The sequence below is a fragment of the Toxotes jaculatrix genome, chromosome 19 (assembly GCF_017976425.1).
Source record: "Toxotes jaculatrix isolate fToxJac2 chromosome 19, fToxJac2.pri, whole genome shotgun sequence".
Taxonomy (NCBI): Eukaryota; Metazoa; Chordata; class Actinopteri; family Toxotidae; genus Toxotes; species Toxotes jaculatrix.
Window position 1 is genome coordinate 1,118,591 of NC_054412.1, and position 17,242 is coordinate 1,135,832.

The following is a 17,242-nucleotide window of genomic DNA, read 5'->3' on the forward strand; positions in this document are numbered from 1 at the left end:
CTCCTTTCTGGTTTCACATATTGCATATAAAGCCTGAGAGAAATGGAAAAAGATTTTTAAAAACAAAAATCGATCACGTTTCACAATAAAAGCTCTTAAAGTGTGTCACTGCAGTAAAAGAAAAGAGTGATCTTTTCAAATGATCGATTTCAAATGATTCTTTTAAAAATCCACTGTCAAAACAACTGCTGATTAAAAAATATATATATATATATAATACAAGGACAGCAAGAAGACAATTGCAGGAGAGCTTCTGGCTGTCACCTCTTAAAATGCTTACTGCATTACTGTGCAGCGAACGTCATATTTTATTTTCCCTTTGGATGGAAATGTCTTTGAGGAATCTAGAAATGTCTTCAACCCAGCAGGAAGTCCACTGAGGTTTTTCAAAGTGAGTCTTTTATTTATTGTCAACAACGTCTCCACATCTTATATTTTCCTTTAACCTTTACATCACATTCTCTGTCTCATACTTACACCCACACTCTCACACTGAAAACAGAGCCGTGACTCCAACGCTATCAGTGCAACATTTTCACATACAGTTCAGAGGAAAAACAGACTTTATGGTATATATGGTTGGAAATAACATCAGTACTTTCTCTATGGAGAGGACGTGCACTGGTTGAGTTCCTACTGGAGCAGCATAAGAATATTATTCTGATTTTTCCTTACCTCCAGGTTTTCAGCTGACAGGCACAGGAATGAAGTGTTTTTGCTATTGTTTCTCTGTCCCTGGGTTAAACTAATCGTGGTCTAATCCACTGCCAATTGTCAAAATTTGCATACTGTGATTGTTGACCTTTTAAAAGTTTCCTGAATGACATTTTCAAGGGTCCTCGATGTGTAAGAGCGTTGTTGTCGAAACATTTCTGACTGTTTCAACAAGCCCGACAAAATCACCAGCTCATTATCTGCAGAAACATGCAGCCCAGTTCTGGATCTGATCCCAGGCAGATCACTTCAATTATCTTTATTCTTTTTCTTTTAGTGCAGCAGTCATTTTGGACTGAAGGTCACATCCCCATGTTATTTTCCTTGATTCAAACATTCGTACAATGTTTGTACTCTGGTACATTTCAGCTGGGAATAATAAATTGAAAATGGACGTGACAACTCACCACTTTACATAAGAAAATACGCCCTGCTTCTAAAATATGATGCATTGTCTCATCCGTCTCATCAACTCATGTTTTCTGAAATCAAGTTTTACAGATCACAGTTCAATCTCATATCAAATTCAATATCAACACTAATACAAACATCTCACTTCATTTAAAATCTATACACTGTTTGTATGTGGTTTCATGTTAATGGATCAGCTCCAACTGCACAACAACCACTGAAGCCACTAATTTAGGCTTTTTTAATGACATGACTTCAAGTCTAACAGCAGAATCACCATCTCAGAATAATGCATGAACTCCTAACTCTGTATAATTGGTGGTTTTTTTTCTGTTTGTCATATTCTGCTGACATTGCATGAATGCCCCGTTAGGATAAGAAGGGTTTTTTCTTTTTTTGCAACTCAATCATAAACAGAAACGTCTTTATTATTTTAATCGCCTGACAGTTAAACGCCAAACGACATATAATCTCTCCTCAGTGTTACCTGCCCAAACAGGACTTTCTGATTTAAAACTAGACTCAGCTCTCTCCTCACCAATATGATCAATACAATGCCAGCTACAGCTACACACCATGGACATAATGTGCTGCCTGGATCTTGTGAGGGTGAAATATAGCGTGATGAATGATTCATGAATAAGCTCTTACTCTGATTGTGCTTGAAAATGAATATTTTGTGCTGAAAGGAAAGCAGTGCCCAACTGATTTTTCAACCACAGTGAAAGAGAAATACATTTTTCAAGTTTGAATTTAGCTTTCATGTAACTTGTGCAGTTTCATCAAGTGCAGCTCCTCCTGAAAGTTTACACATTTATCCCTGTTACAAAGAGCAGCAGCAAAGCTTTCAGCCCTAACCCAAAAAATATGAGCACATCAGTCCTGTTTCAGCCGCCATCCTCTGCTTACTTTGAGAATTGATTATTAGATTCTGTCGACCCGTACAGCTCATTCATGGTCCTGCTCCGTCTTACATTAGTGAACTCTTGACTCCGTATGTTCTTGTTCGTAATCTGAGGTCCTCAGTGGCAACACTTCTGGTGCTTCACTGTCAGGGCTCCTACAGTTTGGAACAGATGAAAGAAGAGACCAGTTTAACCGTCAATCTAACAGCAAGGAAAGTTTATTTATAACAGCACAGCAACCTGAAGTGCTTCACAGAGAACACATCCTGAATACAGGCACGGAAACGAGATGGATTCAAATTAACTGCAACATGAACACACTACTTAACCATTAGTGCATCAGTAATAATAATAATGAAAATAAACATACATTATATGTCAAAGTCACAGTGTGGTTATTGCTACTTTCACTCTCAGAGGATTTGAATGCTTGAATATCTTGTGTCTCATGTTTTGTACCAGTTAAACGTGCACATGTATTTATTTATTTATTTATTAATTATTTGGTATTAATTCTGAATGGAACAAATTGTGATGAACAAACCTGTGGCAGTGTAAAAGCCATTATAACTTTAAATTAAATTAAAATGATAATTCTGATTCTGCTCACCAGGCTTCACTCCTTAGTCTGTGTCAGACAGTAACGGACCCTGTTAGCCTGTTAGCGCTGGAGCAGGACAGGCGGGGTGAGACTGACTCCAACAGGCTAAGGTGCGCGCCCAGGTAAGGCGGAGGGAAAGAGCTGGTGAGCCGGGGCTAGAAGGTGGATGAAGAGGGGCAGGTGAACCAGGAGCATCCGCACGAGGAACAACAACCACCGAGGATCGACCGCACGTTACCGCAAACCGCGTGAACTGACGGTCTAAGACTGGAGCGAAGACCAGGTGTCCTTATACCGCAGGTGAGGGCGTGGCCGATGAGGTGATTGGAGACGTGAGCTGGAGTTCTGGCGGGAAACTGAAAGTAGGTCGGCCACGCCCAGGTTCAGACACACACACACACACACAGAGGACAAACAGAAAACACGGAAGGAAGAAGCAGATGGAGTTGGCTCAGTCTGCACGGCGTGAACAGACTCTCAGTGTCAGTGCATTACCTCGCTCTGTCACCACATCAGTCTGGTTTTTTTTTTGGACTTGGACGATGAGCAAACGTCACTCACTGATGAAGACTGCGAGAAGTGGCTGAAAGCTCTGGAGGCAGGTGAACCCTCAGATTATTTTGTCTGAAAATCAATAAATCAAGTTTCAGTATCTTCCCACTAGAAAAGTGTCCTCAGCAGCATGAGAGGCAGCATTCAGATCTTCATGTTCACGGATACTGTACATCAGTACAGGTGAATGTGTTGGTCAATAAACAGCGATGGAAGAAGTATTCGGATATTTAGGTACTTCAGTTGAACTGTAATATTGTGGATTTTTGTGTAAGATACACGACAGAGCAGCTGTGGAGGGAATGTTTTCATCAAACACTGTGTTCAAAGTGGAAAATGAACTTTGAGCCTCGATTTTTTTTTTTTCATTTATTACACAGTTTGCCCACCAGAGAGCAGTGAAGTTCATTTTCACACTGTAAAATGTCCTGTTCACTGTTCATCAATAACCAAACTGAAGGAATCCTAAAAATATTAGTTTAAAAAAATTACCCAATAATCAATATTAGTATTGGTGTAAAAAAAATCCGGTATCGGTCTGGTTTTAATAGAGAACATCAGTGGAAATGGTTTGAAAAATCCTTTAAGTTCCTTTAACATTAGAGAGAGAGAGAGAGGGAGAGAGAGAGAGAGAGAGAGAGAGAGGGGGGGGGGGGAGAGAGGGGGAGGGGGGGGGGGGGAGAGAAAGAGAGAGGGAGAGAGAGAGGGAGAGAGAGAGAGAGAGGGGGGGGGGAGAGAGAGAGAGAGAGAGGGGGGGGGGGGGAGAGAGGGAGAGAGAGAGGGGAGGTGGGAGGTATAAAAGCAGGAGTCAGACTTCAGCTGCTCTGAACTTGTGAGGAGACACTGAGCGGATTAATAAGTGTTGATGTTCCCGTGTTTTCATTTCTGAGCGGATGTGATCTGACGGTAATTTCACGGGCAGAGATCTGTGGATGATGGACAGGCCGCCACTCCGTTTTTATTTATTGGATATTTAAGTTGATCAAACAGTGAAAAATGCTGCGGGTGGAGTGAAGAGGATGAAGAAGAGGAGGCAGAAATGCGTCTTTGTGGCTGCGCCTGTCGTCTGATTGTTGGATAACTGCTGCTGCGCCTCAGCTGGAGATGGAGCCGCTTTTATTCTGGGTTTTCAAAAGACGAGAAACGCGAGCGACGGATGAATATTTGAGTGATTTCAGGGTGATCTCCAGGCTTTCCTTTGAGCTCAATGACAGGGGGATCTGACGAGGGAAGGTGGCGGGATGGAGAGTGCCAGTCAGCTCAAACCGACGCCTGTCATCTACGGAGAGCTGTTGAACATCTCCACCAACGACACCCATGCCAATTTCACGTCGAAAGCGGAGGCGAAGGACACTAACTTGGCTTTCCAGGCGGGTCTGGCTGTGACCTTAGCCCTCATAACTTTCGCCACGACGCTTTCAAACGCGTTCGTCATCGCCACCATTTACCAGTCCCGAAAATTACACACCCCGGCGAACTTTCTGATCGCCTCTCTGGCGGTCACGGACCTCCTGGTGTCCATTTTGGTGATGCCGATCAGCGCGCTGTACACGGTGAGCCAGACCTGGACTCTGGGGCAGGTCGTCTGTGACATCTGGCTCTCCTCGGACATAACGTGCTGCACCGCGTCCATCCTCCACCTGTGCGTAATTGCGCTGGACCGCTACTGGGCCATCACGGACGCAGTGGAGTACTCCAAGAAGCGCACGTCGGGGCGCGCAGCCGGGATGATCGCCACCGCCTGGGTGATCGCCATCTCCATCTCCCTCCCGCCTTTCTTCTGGCGCCAGGTGAAAGCAGAGGAGGTGACGAGCTGCAACGTGAACTCCGACCACATTTTCTACACCATCTACTCCACCTTTGGCGCTTTCTATATCCCCACGCTGCTGCTCATCGCTCTGTACGGGAGGATTTACGTGGAAGCCCGAAAGCGCATCCTGAAGCAGTCGCACAACAAGCCGGGGAAGAGACTCACCTCGGCGCACCTGATCACCAACTCCCCCGGCTCGGTGGCGTCCACCACCTCCCTGAACTACGGGACGAACGACACCTCCTCCTGTGACACTACCTCGTCCGCAAACGTGAGCCAAGTCAAAGTCACTGTGTCCGACGCGCTGCTGGAGAAGAAGCGGATCTCCGCCGCCAGGGAGAGGAAGGCGACCAAAACTTTGGGAATAATCCTCGGAGCCTACATCATATGCTGGCTCCCGTTTTTCATTTACACTCTTCTAGTGCCTCTGTGCGAGTCCTGCTTCCACCCGGAGTTATTTGACATTTTCACCTGGCTGGGTTACCTCAACTCTTTAATCAACCCCATCATTTACACCATGTCCAACGAGGACTTCAAGCAGGCTTTCCACAAACTGATACGGTTTAGATGTTGCAGGGCATGAACGATGATTACCAGCCATTATTACCCCCCCTCCCCTCGCAGTCTCATCTCCAGTCATCTGTATAATGGCAGAATTGAATCAAACCCACCATCGCCCACAAATATCTCGCTCCCCAGGTTTTCCCTGAGGGCAGCGTCACCAACACCCAGACTGTTTATGATAATGTGGCTGCAGAATGAGCTTTTACCTGAGAGATGGTGCAGAGGACTGTGGAAATGTATTGGCCTGCCATCCGGGCTGCATTGTATTATCTGATGGCACTGCGCAGTAAATGGCTGTGGAATTTCTTTTCACAAACAGCCTGCTGCGGTTGGTGCAGAGGAGAAATGTCGGTGGCTGTTGTGATGTGGAAGCTCTGTGACTGGTTTGCAGTTGATCGTGTTACTATAATGACTTGGAGAAAGCCCATAGCCCCAGATGCAGGGGCCCCGCCTGTACGTGCTGCACTGGACTGTAGCCTACAAATTCACTTTGCCATATGAGTTTCACAGTCAACATCAGTTGGCTTGTAAGCACAAACAGCTTAGGACTAAGCTACCATGAGCCCCAAGGGCAAAAAATAAGATTTGTGTTTCATTTTCCTGACTCAATAAGGGGAAATACTGGTGCCTACAAGTTTAGTTTAGTTCCTCAGACGTGCCTGGCCCAGGTGGAGACAAAAGCATGATTTTAGTTTGAGAAAAAGGTCAAAACTCGGTTTCTTCTGGTGGCCAGGGTATGTGTTTTATTTTCTCTTCTTTCTGTGGCTGCTCACTTCAAACAAGGCTCCAAACTGAGTGTAAATGTACGAATCTGTATGCGTCAGTGTGATTTTTACCTTAATTTGCTCAGAGTCTGGATTTTGCTCAGTGGCGTGGGTGTCATACTGTAAAATAATCTGGAATGATCAACTGTGACAGAAGGAAGAGCCAGCAGTCTGTCCACCAGACCTCTGGTTAACGATGGACTCTTAATTGTTAATATTAGCTTTGATGTACCATTTCATATCAGGCTGAACAAACTCCGGGGCTGATGAAACCGGGTTCCTGCAGTCATCTCCTGGAATTTGGCATTTGTGTCTTTCACATCCAGAAAAGTTGTGGATAAACACATATTTTTTAAAACGCTCCAAAATGTCACGGTTTTCTGATGGAAATCATCTTTCCTCCACCAAACCGTCACATGTTAAATGTCAAGCTGCAGCTGCTGAGCCCGTAAAAGAAAAAGAGCCAAATCTGTTTGATGACAGTTTGTGAGAGAAAGATACGAAAGCTGTAACAACAACAACAACAACAACAACAGCAAAGCCCTGGTGGTGGAAACCATGTTGTACATACGAGGCTGAGGCTGCTGCAGTGCGAGGACACTGAGGTCACAGTTACAGACAAACTACTCGACCTGATCAACCTTTAATCTTCTCAGTCAAAATTCTGAAATTTGACAGTTTTTGAAATAAACAGGATTTACTATAGTATTTCTCTTTGAATCACAGTGTGTAAGGAGATAAAACACAAAAACATTTAAAAGTTAAATAAATGTATAAAATGTAAAGAAAATAAATCTTAGATTTAATTCAATTTATCAGATTGTTTTTTGTGGTTAGTACAGTCCAATTCACACTCCAAACCAACAGGGGGCAACATATTACCAGAAAGTTGGGGTCCCCCACCCCCCATTGGTAGGAAGGAGGAAATGCAGTCTTTGCCCCCCACCTTCGGTTGCTGTTAGAATGAAGATGACAACTTCACTCCCAGGTTGCCCGGTGGAGGAGTGGAGGAGTAGAGGTGTGGAGGAGTGGAGGAGTAGAGGAGTAGAGGAGTGGAGGAGTGGAGGAGTAGCGGTGGCCAGCCTGGCTCCATCCAGACCTTTAAGATACACCTGCTAACACCTGTAATGCCTGTAAAACTCTCTGTTTAACACTTTACATCCTGTTTGCTTAATCACTGAAATGTAAAAATGACGAGTGGGTTTACAGGAAGTTATTTTATGGGACCAGGCTATTTCTTGGCAAACAACAGGAAATAGACCATGTAAATGTGGTATTTACATTTCAGTTTGTGTAGGACATAAATAGTTCTGATAGGCGTTAATTAGAGGTGGAAGATGTATTTTGAAACTGGACAGAGCTCGTCAAGCTGCTCAAAGTGGTATCAGTGTCTTCATCCGACTCTGAGCAAGAAAACTAAAGATGAGTAAATATTCCTTCACTGAGGTTTTCATGAATTAAAAAAAAAGGATGGACATGAGCGTCTTTTTTCAGCAGTGTGGACGCACTGTGGCCGTCCCGCTCGGTTCCAGCCCTGTGATGAATCGCCTCGTTGTGTACACTATTGATCAGCTCAGTGTGAAACTCTGTGGCTCTGTCAATCCAATGGAAGTTGCATTTCATCCAGGTTAGCTTCTGCTGTACAAAGCTTCTGCACACATAGGTGATGCACTGTAACTGCTCTACTCTGGAAGATGAAATCCAACCCACTTGGAGCACAAAAATGCACTGCTGCTGTTGTGAAACCTGAAAAAAAAAAAAATCAATAAAAAGGTCTATGGCATCATGAGGTTTGGACAGTTTGCCCACATGTTCTCGTTTTTTGTGTGTGTGTGATTCTGAGGCTGTAAAACATTGTGACAGAGGAAAAGCTGACATTTCTTTTATCGCTGTCAGAATCTGCCGTGGTAATTTGGTCTGCTCGGTGATGATAAAACATTTCACAGATGTGAGCCGATGCCGTGTGACTGCATTAACGCTCTGTAACTCAATCAGCTGGAAAAAAAAAAATTAACTACCAGGAAGATGTGAGTTCTGAATGTCTAATGAAATGCACACCTGCTTCCTATGTGCATTTTTCTGCTGCATGTCTTAATCTAAGCTCTCCTCACCATGAAGGGGGGGCGGGGGGTGGGGGGGGGGGGGGGGGGTTCACTGCATATATTCACATGCACAGCTCAGCGCAGGGTTTCTTTGTGTTACAGTGTGTGGATTAAACAGACACAAACTTTAAAATCATCACCTGAGGTTTATTTCCCTGTGACCTAATTCCAAAATACATTCTAGTTCTCAGCAGGTGTGAAGCACATGAAGTGTTCACAGTGCAGTGATGGTTTTAAACTAAAAGTGAACAGGGTCCAGACGTAGACCAGGTCTGATCTGGTCTTGTTGGACACCAGTGGAGCTGTATGGCACAGATGAGTAGCACAGATCAGGCTTTGGATGTAAACACAGGATTGGTTAGTAGATCAGTTAATAACTTTAGGTTTTGGTCTTTTCTTTATACAAATGATAAATATTTGAATGTTTTTTTAAAAAGTCTTTGAATGGAGCGCTCACTGGCCTCCATCATCTTAACGCCAGCTCTTCTCCAGCACCGTCAACAAACCCTGAGCCAGTGGCGTCCTTTTGCTTTGTCAGAAATTAATATTGTGGGCTCCTTTTTGAAATCGATCAGACCGTTGTGGCCCCTGATTACTGTTTCCATGGTTTGACGCTCGGCTAAACCATGGCAACACAGGCCGTGCTGGAAATGTGTCGCGCTGCAGAAGCCAAATAAACAAACTGACTGGAGAGATGATGCAGAGGTGAAGCCACCTCGCTGTACCTGCCTCTCACAGTAACAGGGGATTTATTTTAAAACCTTTGATTTCCAGAGAACAGAGGATTTTTAAAGCAAACAGAGACTGGCTGTGAATATTTCTGCTGCTGTTCAGGAAAAACCTGGAAATACAAATGCACTCGTCACATGTGTGATATTCTGTTAAATATACTTTATCATTTTCCAGTTTGCCCAGAAGAAAAGGGCAAAACAAACACCTGTTTCCACATGTTGCTTCGATGAGCTGTGGAAATGTCAGTGCTGGACCAGAAGCTGTCCTGTTAGCCTCCTTCTCTCAGCTGCACCGTCTTCAGCTCCATCTCTGCAGAGCAGCAGATTTCAAATTTCCTCCTCGAGCTTTGGAACAGCAGTGGACAAACTCTGGCAGCTGGAGGTGAACTCAGGGAACAAGCTGTAAATTAGTAGTGTATGTGTGATGCTCGTGGACGTGAGCACCTGACTGAATTCATGTGCTGAAAGCAGGAGAATGAAATGACTTAATGAATCGTTTGTCACGGTCCTCCACACCAACACCAGAGTCCTCTGATCTCAGGCCCTCTGCACAGGATGATGTCTGCGTCTTCTTTTATCAATCATTTTCTGATCATACACAGCTTTGATCAAGGTTCGTTTGGAGCCGTCTCCTGGACGTGACCGTGCTGGAAACATAATCTGTGGCTGGATCATGTGAACCAGGTTCACATCCAGAGTCCCCGTCTGTGGCTCAGGTTAAATCCAGTTTGAACAAAAGGTGCATTAAAAAATCAACACGCATTTGATAGTGATGGATGGATGAAAGAGAGATGACAAACACACGGGAAGAAGAGGAGAGAAAAACGTGATGGTGTGTAGGCGAGGTAAAGCTCGGTGAAACATCCCACTCCCAAACAAAAACACACAAAAAAATCTGAACAGTCTTTTCAACACAACGTCGCTGCACAGGAAACAACAAGAAGACAAAGAAATAAATTTATACACAGACGGTGAAGGTAGGAGAGGAGTGTGTGTGTGTGTGTGGGTGTGTGTGTGTGTGTGGGTGGGTGGGCGGATGTGTGTGTGTGTTCAGTCAGAAACACACAGCTCCTCCAAACTGTCTGTGCTTCAGTCAGCGTTGCCCGCCCTCCTCCTCCCTGAATGCTGCATGACTTTTCTTATGCAATGAGCCGCTGATGAAAACGCTGTGATGATCAGTAATTTACAGTGAGCGTGGACGATCTGCCGTCAGCGCTCAGAACACAAGGATCCCCACGAGCTGCTGCAAGTGGGAACTCACCTGTGCACAGGTGGACCAATCAGGACCAACAGCAGAAACATCCTCCGGTAAAGTCTCACATTTTAACTCCAGTAAAAGTCCAAGAGGGAGAAAGTCCCACAGTTCCTTTACTGAGCTGCTGTTCCTCTGTGTGATGCACTGCCTTCACGTAACAGCTCTAATCACAAGCTGCTTTTCTTAAATAAAATCAGACGATAAGCTTATAAAACACAATGTTCCAGATTAAACCAAAACCTGTGGGAGTTTCTGAATCTTCAGCTGCTGAAATGTACAAACTGCTGTGCTGAATTCCACCATTAACATCCGAACATCCTTCATCTGACACGGCAGAGATGCTGCTTCAGGAAACGCTCCTCTGGGTCGAGTCAGAGGGAGAAATGAGGACCTGAATGTTTAGCGGTGTTTAGCGACGCTGCTAATGTGTCTGCAGAAACACATTCACGTGTTAAACTCACACAGCTAAAGGCTCCTGCAGGCGTCCATGTTTGTTCTCACCTTCGTGCTTTGAACACACAGATGTTTGGAAACCCTCCAGAAATCCAACAGAGCATCGGTCTGGATCTGCCTGAACAAGGCTCACAGACTCTGAGTTGTCTTCAAAGACTCCAAGGACACAGTGTCCCCAAACCTCTGCTCCTCTTCCTCAGGTCGTGAATATTTATCCCACAACTTTACAGACGCCGCAGGTGCGAACAGAGGTAAACTGTCAGCTGAAACAAGAACTCACTGCAGCAGCGTAATGAATGGCTCTAATAGTTCCTCCCGTTGCAGGTCATTACTTCTGATGACAGCAGACACATTATAAAGGCGAGCAGAGCAATGATTAAAATAATAATTCAGCCTCTGGACAAGGCAGGAAGTCTGATACGCCCGTGAGGCCCAGGACGGAGCTGAGACTCAGACTAAAGGAGAAAAGTTCATTATGTAACTTGAGCTTCGTGTTTTCAGAGACAACAAATCAAATCAGGTGTGACAGGAAGTCAGAGTCATACCTGCGGGGACTGTCTCTGTGTGAGCTCACCTTCCTAACGAGAATCTTCCAAACATGAAGTGATTTCATGAGATTTTAGTTCCAGAAGTTTCCTGATGCAGCTTTATAAAGATGAAATGTTCAGGTGAACACCTTCGATATTTATTTGGAACACAGATGAGAATTAAAACCTTCAGAAAGCGAAAGCGAGGACAGTGAGACCTGACGAATGAGACATGTTAAATCCGTGACTGCAGCTGTTGTTCCTGACTGAAGAACAGTGAACGCCTCTGTTCTGTTTTCAGATCCTCATTATGAGCTTTTGTTGCAGTAAAGCACTGATGTGTAATGTCATATTTATTTTGGAAAACAGGGACTATCAGGCCCTTCAGCCGAAGATGATTCAGAGACAAACAAGCACCGAACCTGTTTGCATAACAGTCTCTGCTGTATTGCTTCATGTCAGGAGGACGGGACGGGAAAGGAGAGGAGGAGGAGGCAGAGTGAGACAGACCGCCGGCCTGGCCGGGCGAAGGCTGGACCGACTCTCCAGGAGCACCTGTTCAAAGCCGGGCTGCTGAGTGGGTGTGATGAGCCCCTCCTCTCAGGAAAACATGCCGAGCAGCTGATATCTCTGGTTTTTAACTTTAACTGATGAGCAGCTTCTGATATTTACTGAAAACAATAATCAATCAGTGAATCCAGAAACGGAAGTAATCATTAGCTGCAGCCCATCGTTCTCTCTCCTCCTTCATTTATGTCAGTAAAGTCAGTTCTTCTGCTCCAGAGAGGTTTTCTAACATCAGTCTGTCCCTGACAGTCTCCACCCAGCTGTCACGTCGCTGTCTGTAAAGAAACGCACCCACTCCCACAGCTTGACTCACAGTGTGTCTGCAGAGTCTGTCCCTGGTTGTCTGCAGAGTCCCCCCAGCTCGTCCACTCTGAGCCAAACTCACTTCATTCCTCATAAAAGCGTCGTGTTGATGTGAAGTTCTGCTGTGGAGCCACAGAGGAGACACCCCCCCCCCCCCAGACGTTAAGGTTTAATAAAGTCAGTTTGTCAAAAGATGGAGGAATAAAATCAAACCGACACCACGGAGACGGTTTTATTACCAGACAGATCACCCTGTTTTTCTTCACATGCAGAAAAACATTTAGATTATTTACAGACATAAATCTGAACAAAATCAGCCTGTTTATCCTCCAGGAAGAGAAAGATTTCTGTGGATGCAGCCACTTCACAGACTCACTCTCCTGAGCCCATTATTTATTCACAAGCTGTTGAACATCGTACATTCTCTTTTTTTTCCTACATACAACCACTGTAGTTGTAGCCAGTGAGTTTACTGGTTTGAGACAGGAAGTGAACTGGGTCAGTCCTCTGTGCTGGGCAGGACGTGAATAAAACACATCCACCAGCTGCACCATCTGTTTTATTCAACATCAGGTCTCTTCAAACTCATGGGTCTTGTTTTGTGGGTGTTGAGTTCAGTGACACTGGTAAAAGAGAGATCCGGGGTTTTCCCAGCAGGAGACTCCGGGAGGTCACTGAGCTCAAACTATTCACACATGAACAGGTGTACACACACCTGGACTGGAAACAGAGCATTACCTGTCAGGTGAGTCCTCAGCGGTGCCACGCCCCCCTGACTGTATGTGAGCGTCTCAGCCTCACCGGAGGAGGAGGAGGGAAAAATCAGTTGCACCTTGGCCTTTTTCAACCATCACTCCTGAAATCACGGAGCAGGTGTCTCAGCTGTCTCAGGTTAAGATTTCTCACGGCGGCAGCAGCCCAGTCCTTCACAGCCCTTGGCCGGTGATAAAGACCCGCTCAGCCGACGCCTCTCTGCCTGGCTTATCTGTGTGGCTCCACTCAGGAGCGGGGCCGCTGTGTGATTGCGGCGCACCTGAGATTCTGCAGAGTAAATGTCAAGATATCGCGGGTCTGAGAACACACCTTGATCCGGTAACTTTTATCTGGGAGCGGCGCTGTTTGATGTGCTAAACCGGTCTGAGTTCCAGCTGAGCAGAAACAGATAAAGAGATGAAGCCAGGAGAAACCACCCTATCAGCCGATGATGTCCTCACATCAGCGACAGAGCGAAGCAGGAAACTGACAGCTGAAACATTTCACCTTCTCTTTACAACCGTGAAGTAACGAGCTGTGGTTAAACACCTGAAACCGCCCACGGTCACACAGAGAGGAGAGGGAAAACACGGGACACTAACGAAAACACTCAGTTATTTTTAATCCAAACTCACAGAGTGAAGTTCAGTTACAGCAACATGACACAGGACAGATTCATGTCTGATGTCAAACGGCCGTGAAGGCCTGAGTGTGACGTCTCAGCTCGTCAGCTCAAATAAACCAGGTGTTTTTCTGAAGCCTTTATTTGAAAAAGTAATGATTGTGCTGTCAGCGTGAGAAGAGACGGACAGTGATCGTTCCACGGTGAAGGAGCGGCAGCTCGGCCTCTGGGGCAATGACTGAGGAAATGCTCTGTTCATTATCAGTCCATGTGAATGAATGAATGAATCTAAATTAACTGTGACAGTAACATATTATTTCTAGAACAGGAGCAGTGAGATCAACAACAGCAAAGACACGATAAACTCAACAGCATCTCCCTGGAAACAGATGTAAAATCATTCACCCTCAGTCCTCCGTCCTCGTGCTCCTCACGTGGATTCACCACCTGGCAGGTATCTCTGGTCCACACGAGCTTGTAGCAGCGCGACGTGTAAAGTAGGTTTTGTGTTTTTAAATCCTGAGAAGTTCCACTCAGCGGAGAGGGGAACTCTTCAGGACTGACACTTCAAAGGCCTGATGGGAGAGTAACATCCTGTGGACAAGTGCCGGTTTTCATCCAAGACAGAGCTGAAGAGCCAGAGATGAGACTGACAAGAGTCTGAGGGACCCGGAGCTTAATGGGTTCATCTCTGTGAAGAAGGAAGGACACAAAAGCTTAATGACACTTGTGGATGTTTCAGAGGTTTGACCGAGGAGCAGGTTTGTCAGGACTTCACTTGAAACTCCACGCTGCAAGATTTCTGTGGAAAAACAGCTCATGTAAGAGGCAGCGGCAGAGAACAGCTTCCAATTTCCTGTAATTGAAAGGAAAGAGAAAACCTACAAGCAAAAAATAAACTGACTCAGTAGCGACAGAATATTTCACATGAGCGTGCGACTTTTAAAAACAGCATTTATTTGCAAAACCTCCTGAAAAGCATGTTTTTTTTTTAAATCTCCATGAAACCTGAACATTGTGAGTTCTCTGAGGTGAACAGATTTCCGTGGTCCAAACTCAGAGCCAGAGGACGAGAGGAAGCTGCTGCCGTTACTGACGGAAAAGGTTTTGACAGCTGCCGTAGGAAGGAGACAGAAAATGGAATTTTTGCTTTGGTATTATTAGACGTGGTGTTTGTTTAACCACAGGATCAAACCGGATCTGTCCATGTGTGGAGGAAGATCTGTTGTTTAGCGTCTGTATTTGATTCCATCCGTCCATTTCTTTCATTCAGTGTCGTTACTCTTCCTCCATCGTTATCAGGATTACAGTCAGTCCTTTTACATTAGGATCAGTGTTCATACAACATGTGGAAAGATTTGGAACAAACTGGTTTTCTGTTTGAAGCTGACTGAGGCCTGTGAGGAACCAGCAGACCTGAGTTTGAATTCACTGCTCTGACTGTAGCTGTGAATAATGTCTCCAAAGAAAAAACAAAACAAACAAACTGATTCCTGTTTTAATCCACAGCAGCAGCAGCAGCAGAGGAAACGGAGAAGGTCCAATTATTTCAGCTCGGAGCTCCTTCGGCTCTAATTTCCACCCTGAGCCTCGGACTTGTCAGGATTCAGCTCGGACTCGTGCACCACAGCCTCTCATGACACACAATTTGCAGGAGTAATGTAAGTGTGATTATCCTCTGACCCCTTTTTACTTTTGAGGATTATAAATACCCCATTTTGAATTCATGGCGTATATTTTAGACGAGCTAACGCTGCACGGCCGCAGGAACAATGCGCTGTGTGCTCTCAGCTTTTTGATTCGCTGCGAGTGGAGGAAAAATTAGAAATACTGTAAGAGAAAATGTCACACACATCCTCAGCTGCTTTCTACTGTGCGATGGAGGAGACGTGTGTAATTTACTGGCCATTAATTCTCATTTCTGCCTCTTTTCCTGACGACTTAATGTTTGCGCTGAGCTGCAGGTCGACACTTTTCGATGCAGGTGTTTTTACCTTTAGAAGGAACCGATGTGCACGAAGCCACAGATCACGGCAGAGTGCTGTCGAAGAACAATCACACAGCAAAACTGACCTTTTAGGCAATTAACTGACTCACTCATCCACAGCGAGAAAGCTTCAGACCCCTGATCAAATATATTACAAACAAACAATCTGAAGAAAGTCAGAGGTCAGAGGTCAGAGAATAGTCCAACATTTCAAAGACGTTGTGTTATAAGAAAAGAAATAAATATTGGGGAAGAAGTTCACGCTGTTTTCAGGTATTCTGATGCTTTGAGGATTCCTGTGAATCTGAAGCCTGTGGTGTGAATCATCCCCCGGCCTCTGAGGAGCAGGGTGAGGGTGAAGCTGGCTTCTCTCAGAGCGATGTTCATCATCGCCTCTGTCCACCTGCACTCGTGTGCTTCTTTTACTTGGCTCATTCTGCTGTGTTCGCAGCGAGTGTTGCTTCACTCAGCTTCAGTGTGTGGTCCTGGTCGGTGGGGTCATGGTGCTGGAGGCTGAAGGAAGGAGTGTGGACAGGGTGGATGACTCAGGAGGGGGAGGGGGCTGAGGAGACTGTGGATGATAATCAGAATCACATGATCTGAATGTGATGAAAACACGGATCAGCTGCAGGAGAGTATGTGAATTTGCAGAAATAGAAAAGGATCATTGTCTGGGGACCAAGAATGAATGAATGAATGAATGAATACAACTAAGCAAATGACAGTCTGCCCATGAAATTCTCACCACAGATTTTCATCCTCTGATTCATGGTTTCATTGAGACTTGTCAGCGTGTTTTTCACCTTTTCAGGGACACGTCATGGACGAGGTCAGCTGATGTGCTTTGGTTATACATATTCCCAACGTCAGAATGAATCAAATGACCACAAACCAATTAGCACACAGACAACCTGAGGCTTTTAGGCGTCCCTGGAAGTCTGGGGTCCCTAAATTAGATTTTCACATTTCTCTAATATAATGAAAGCAGGTTCACCAGAACCACCAGAAATCAGCCTCCAGAGGTGATGGACGTTATCACTGATGTCAAGAAGCCTTCCCCTGGTCCAAAGGTTTGGACGGACTGAGCGTCCTCCTGCAGGACTGAGCGTCCTCCTGCAGGACAGAGCGTCCTCCTGCTCTGTCGTTAGGTGAAAGTCTTTCTATCGCACACTCTCAGTGTTTGATAACAGATATTCACCTGCTGCTGTGACTGTTCACAGCACAGCAGCACCTGAGGCTGCTCTGCTTTGTTGGATCAAACTAAAATAGAAGGAGCAGCTTTGTGCAGTTGAACCTCGGATGCTGCGGTGACGTACTTTCCACCCCTGCTTCCTTTTTGTTGTTGTTTTGCTGTTTGATGCATTTTGTTTCTTTCAGTCGATAATCAGCCAAACGCTGACGACCTGACACAGCAGTGGTGAAGTCTGAGCGCAGGAAGTGACTCTGTGGTCTAAATTTATCGACTGTAAACATCGGATTTTGTTGTCGACGCCTCGGGATCAGGGTTGTTTGTGGAGCCTCCGTTCAACAGTCAGTCAGTGAGACGTCCATCAGGGAGCAGGAAACAATTTCTACGCCCACAGGAGCAGGAGATGATGTTCAGCTACAAGACAGTTTGAAG

At 45.3% G+C, this 17,242-nt stretch overlaps 1 protein-coding gene across 1 annotated transcript; it reads left to right on the forward strand.

The window, feature by feature from the left end:
• Positions 1 to 4,424: 4,424 nt before the first annotated feature.
• LOC121199666 (5-hydroxytryptamine receptor 1B-like) lies at positions 4,425 to 5,576 on the forward strand. Its single transcript, XM_041064545.1, has one exon. The coding sequence runs from the start codon at positions 4,425 to 4,427 to the stop codon at positions 5,574 to 5,576; it is 1,152 nt and encodes a 383-aa protein (XP_040920479.1).
• Positions 5,577 to 17,242: the final 11,666 nt, after the last annotated feature.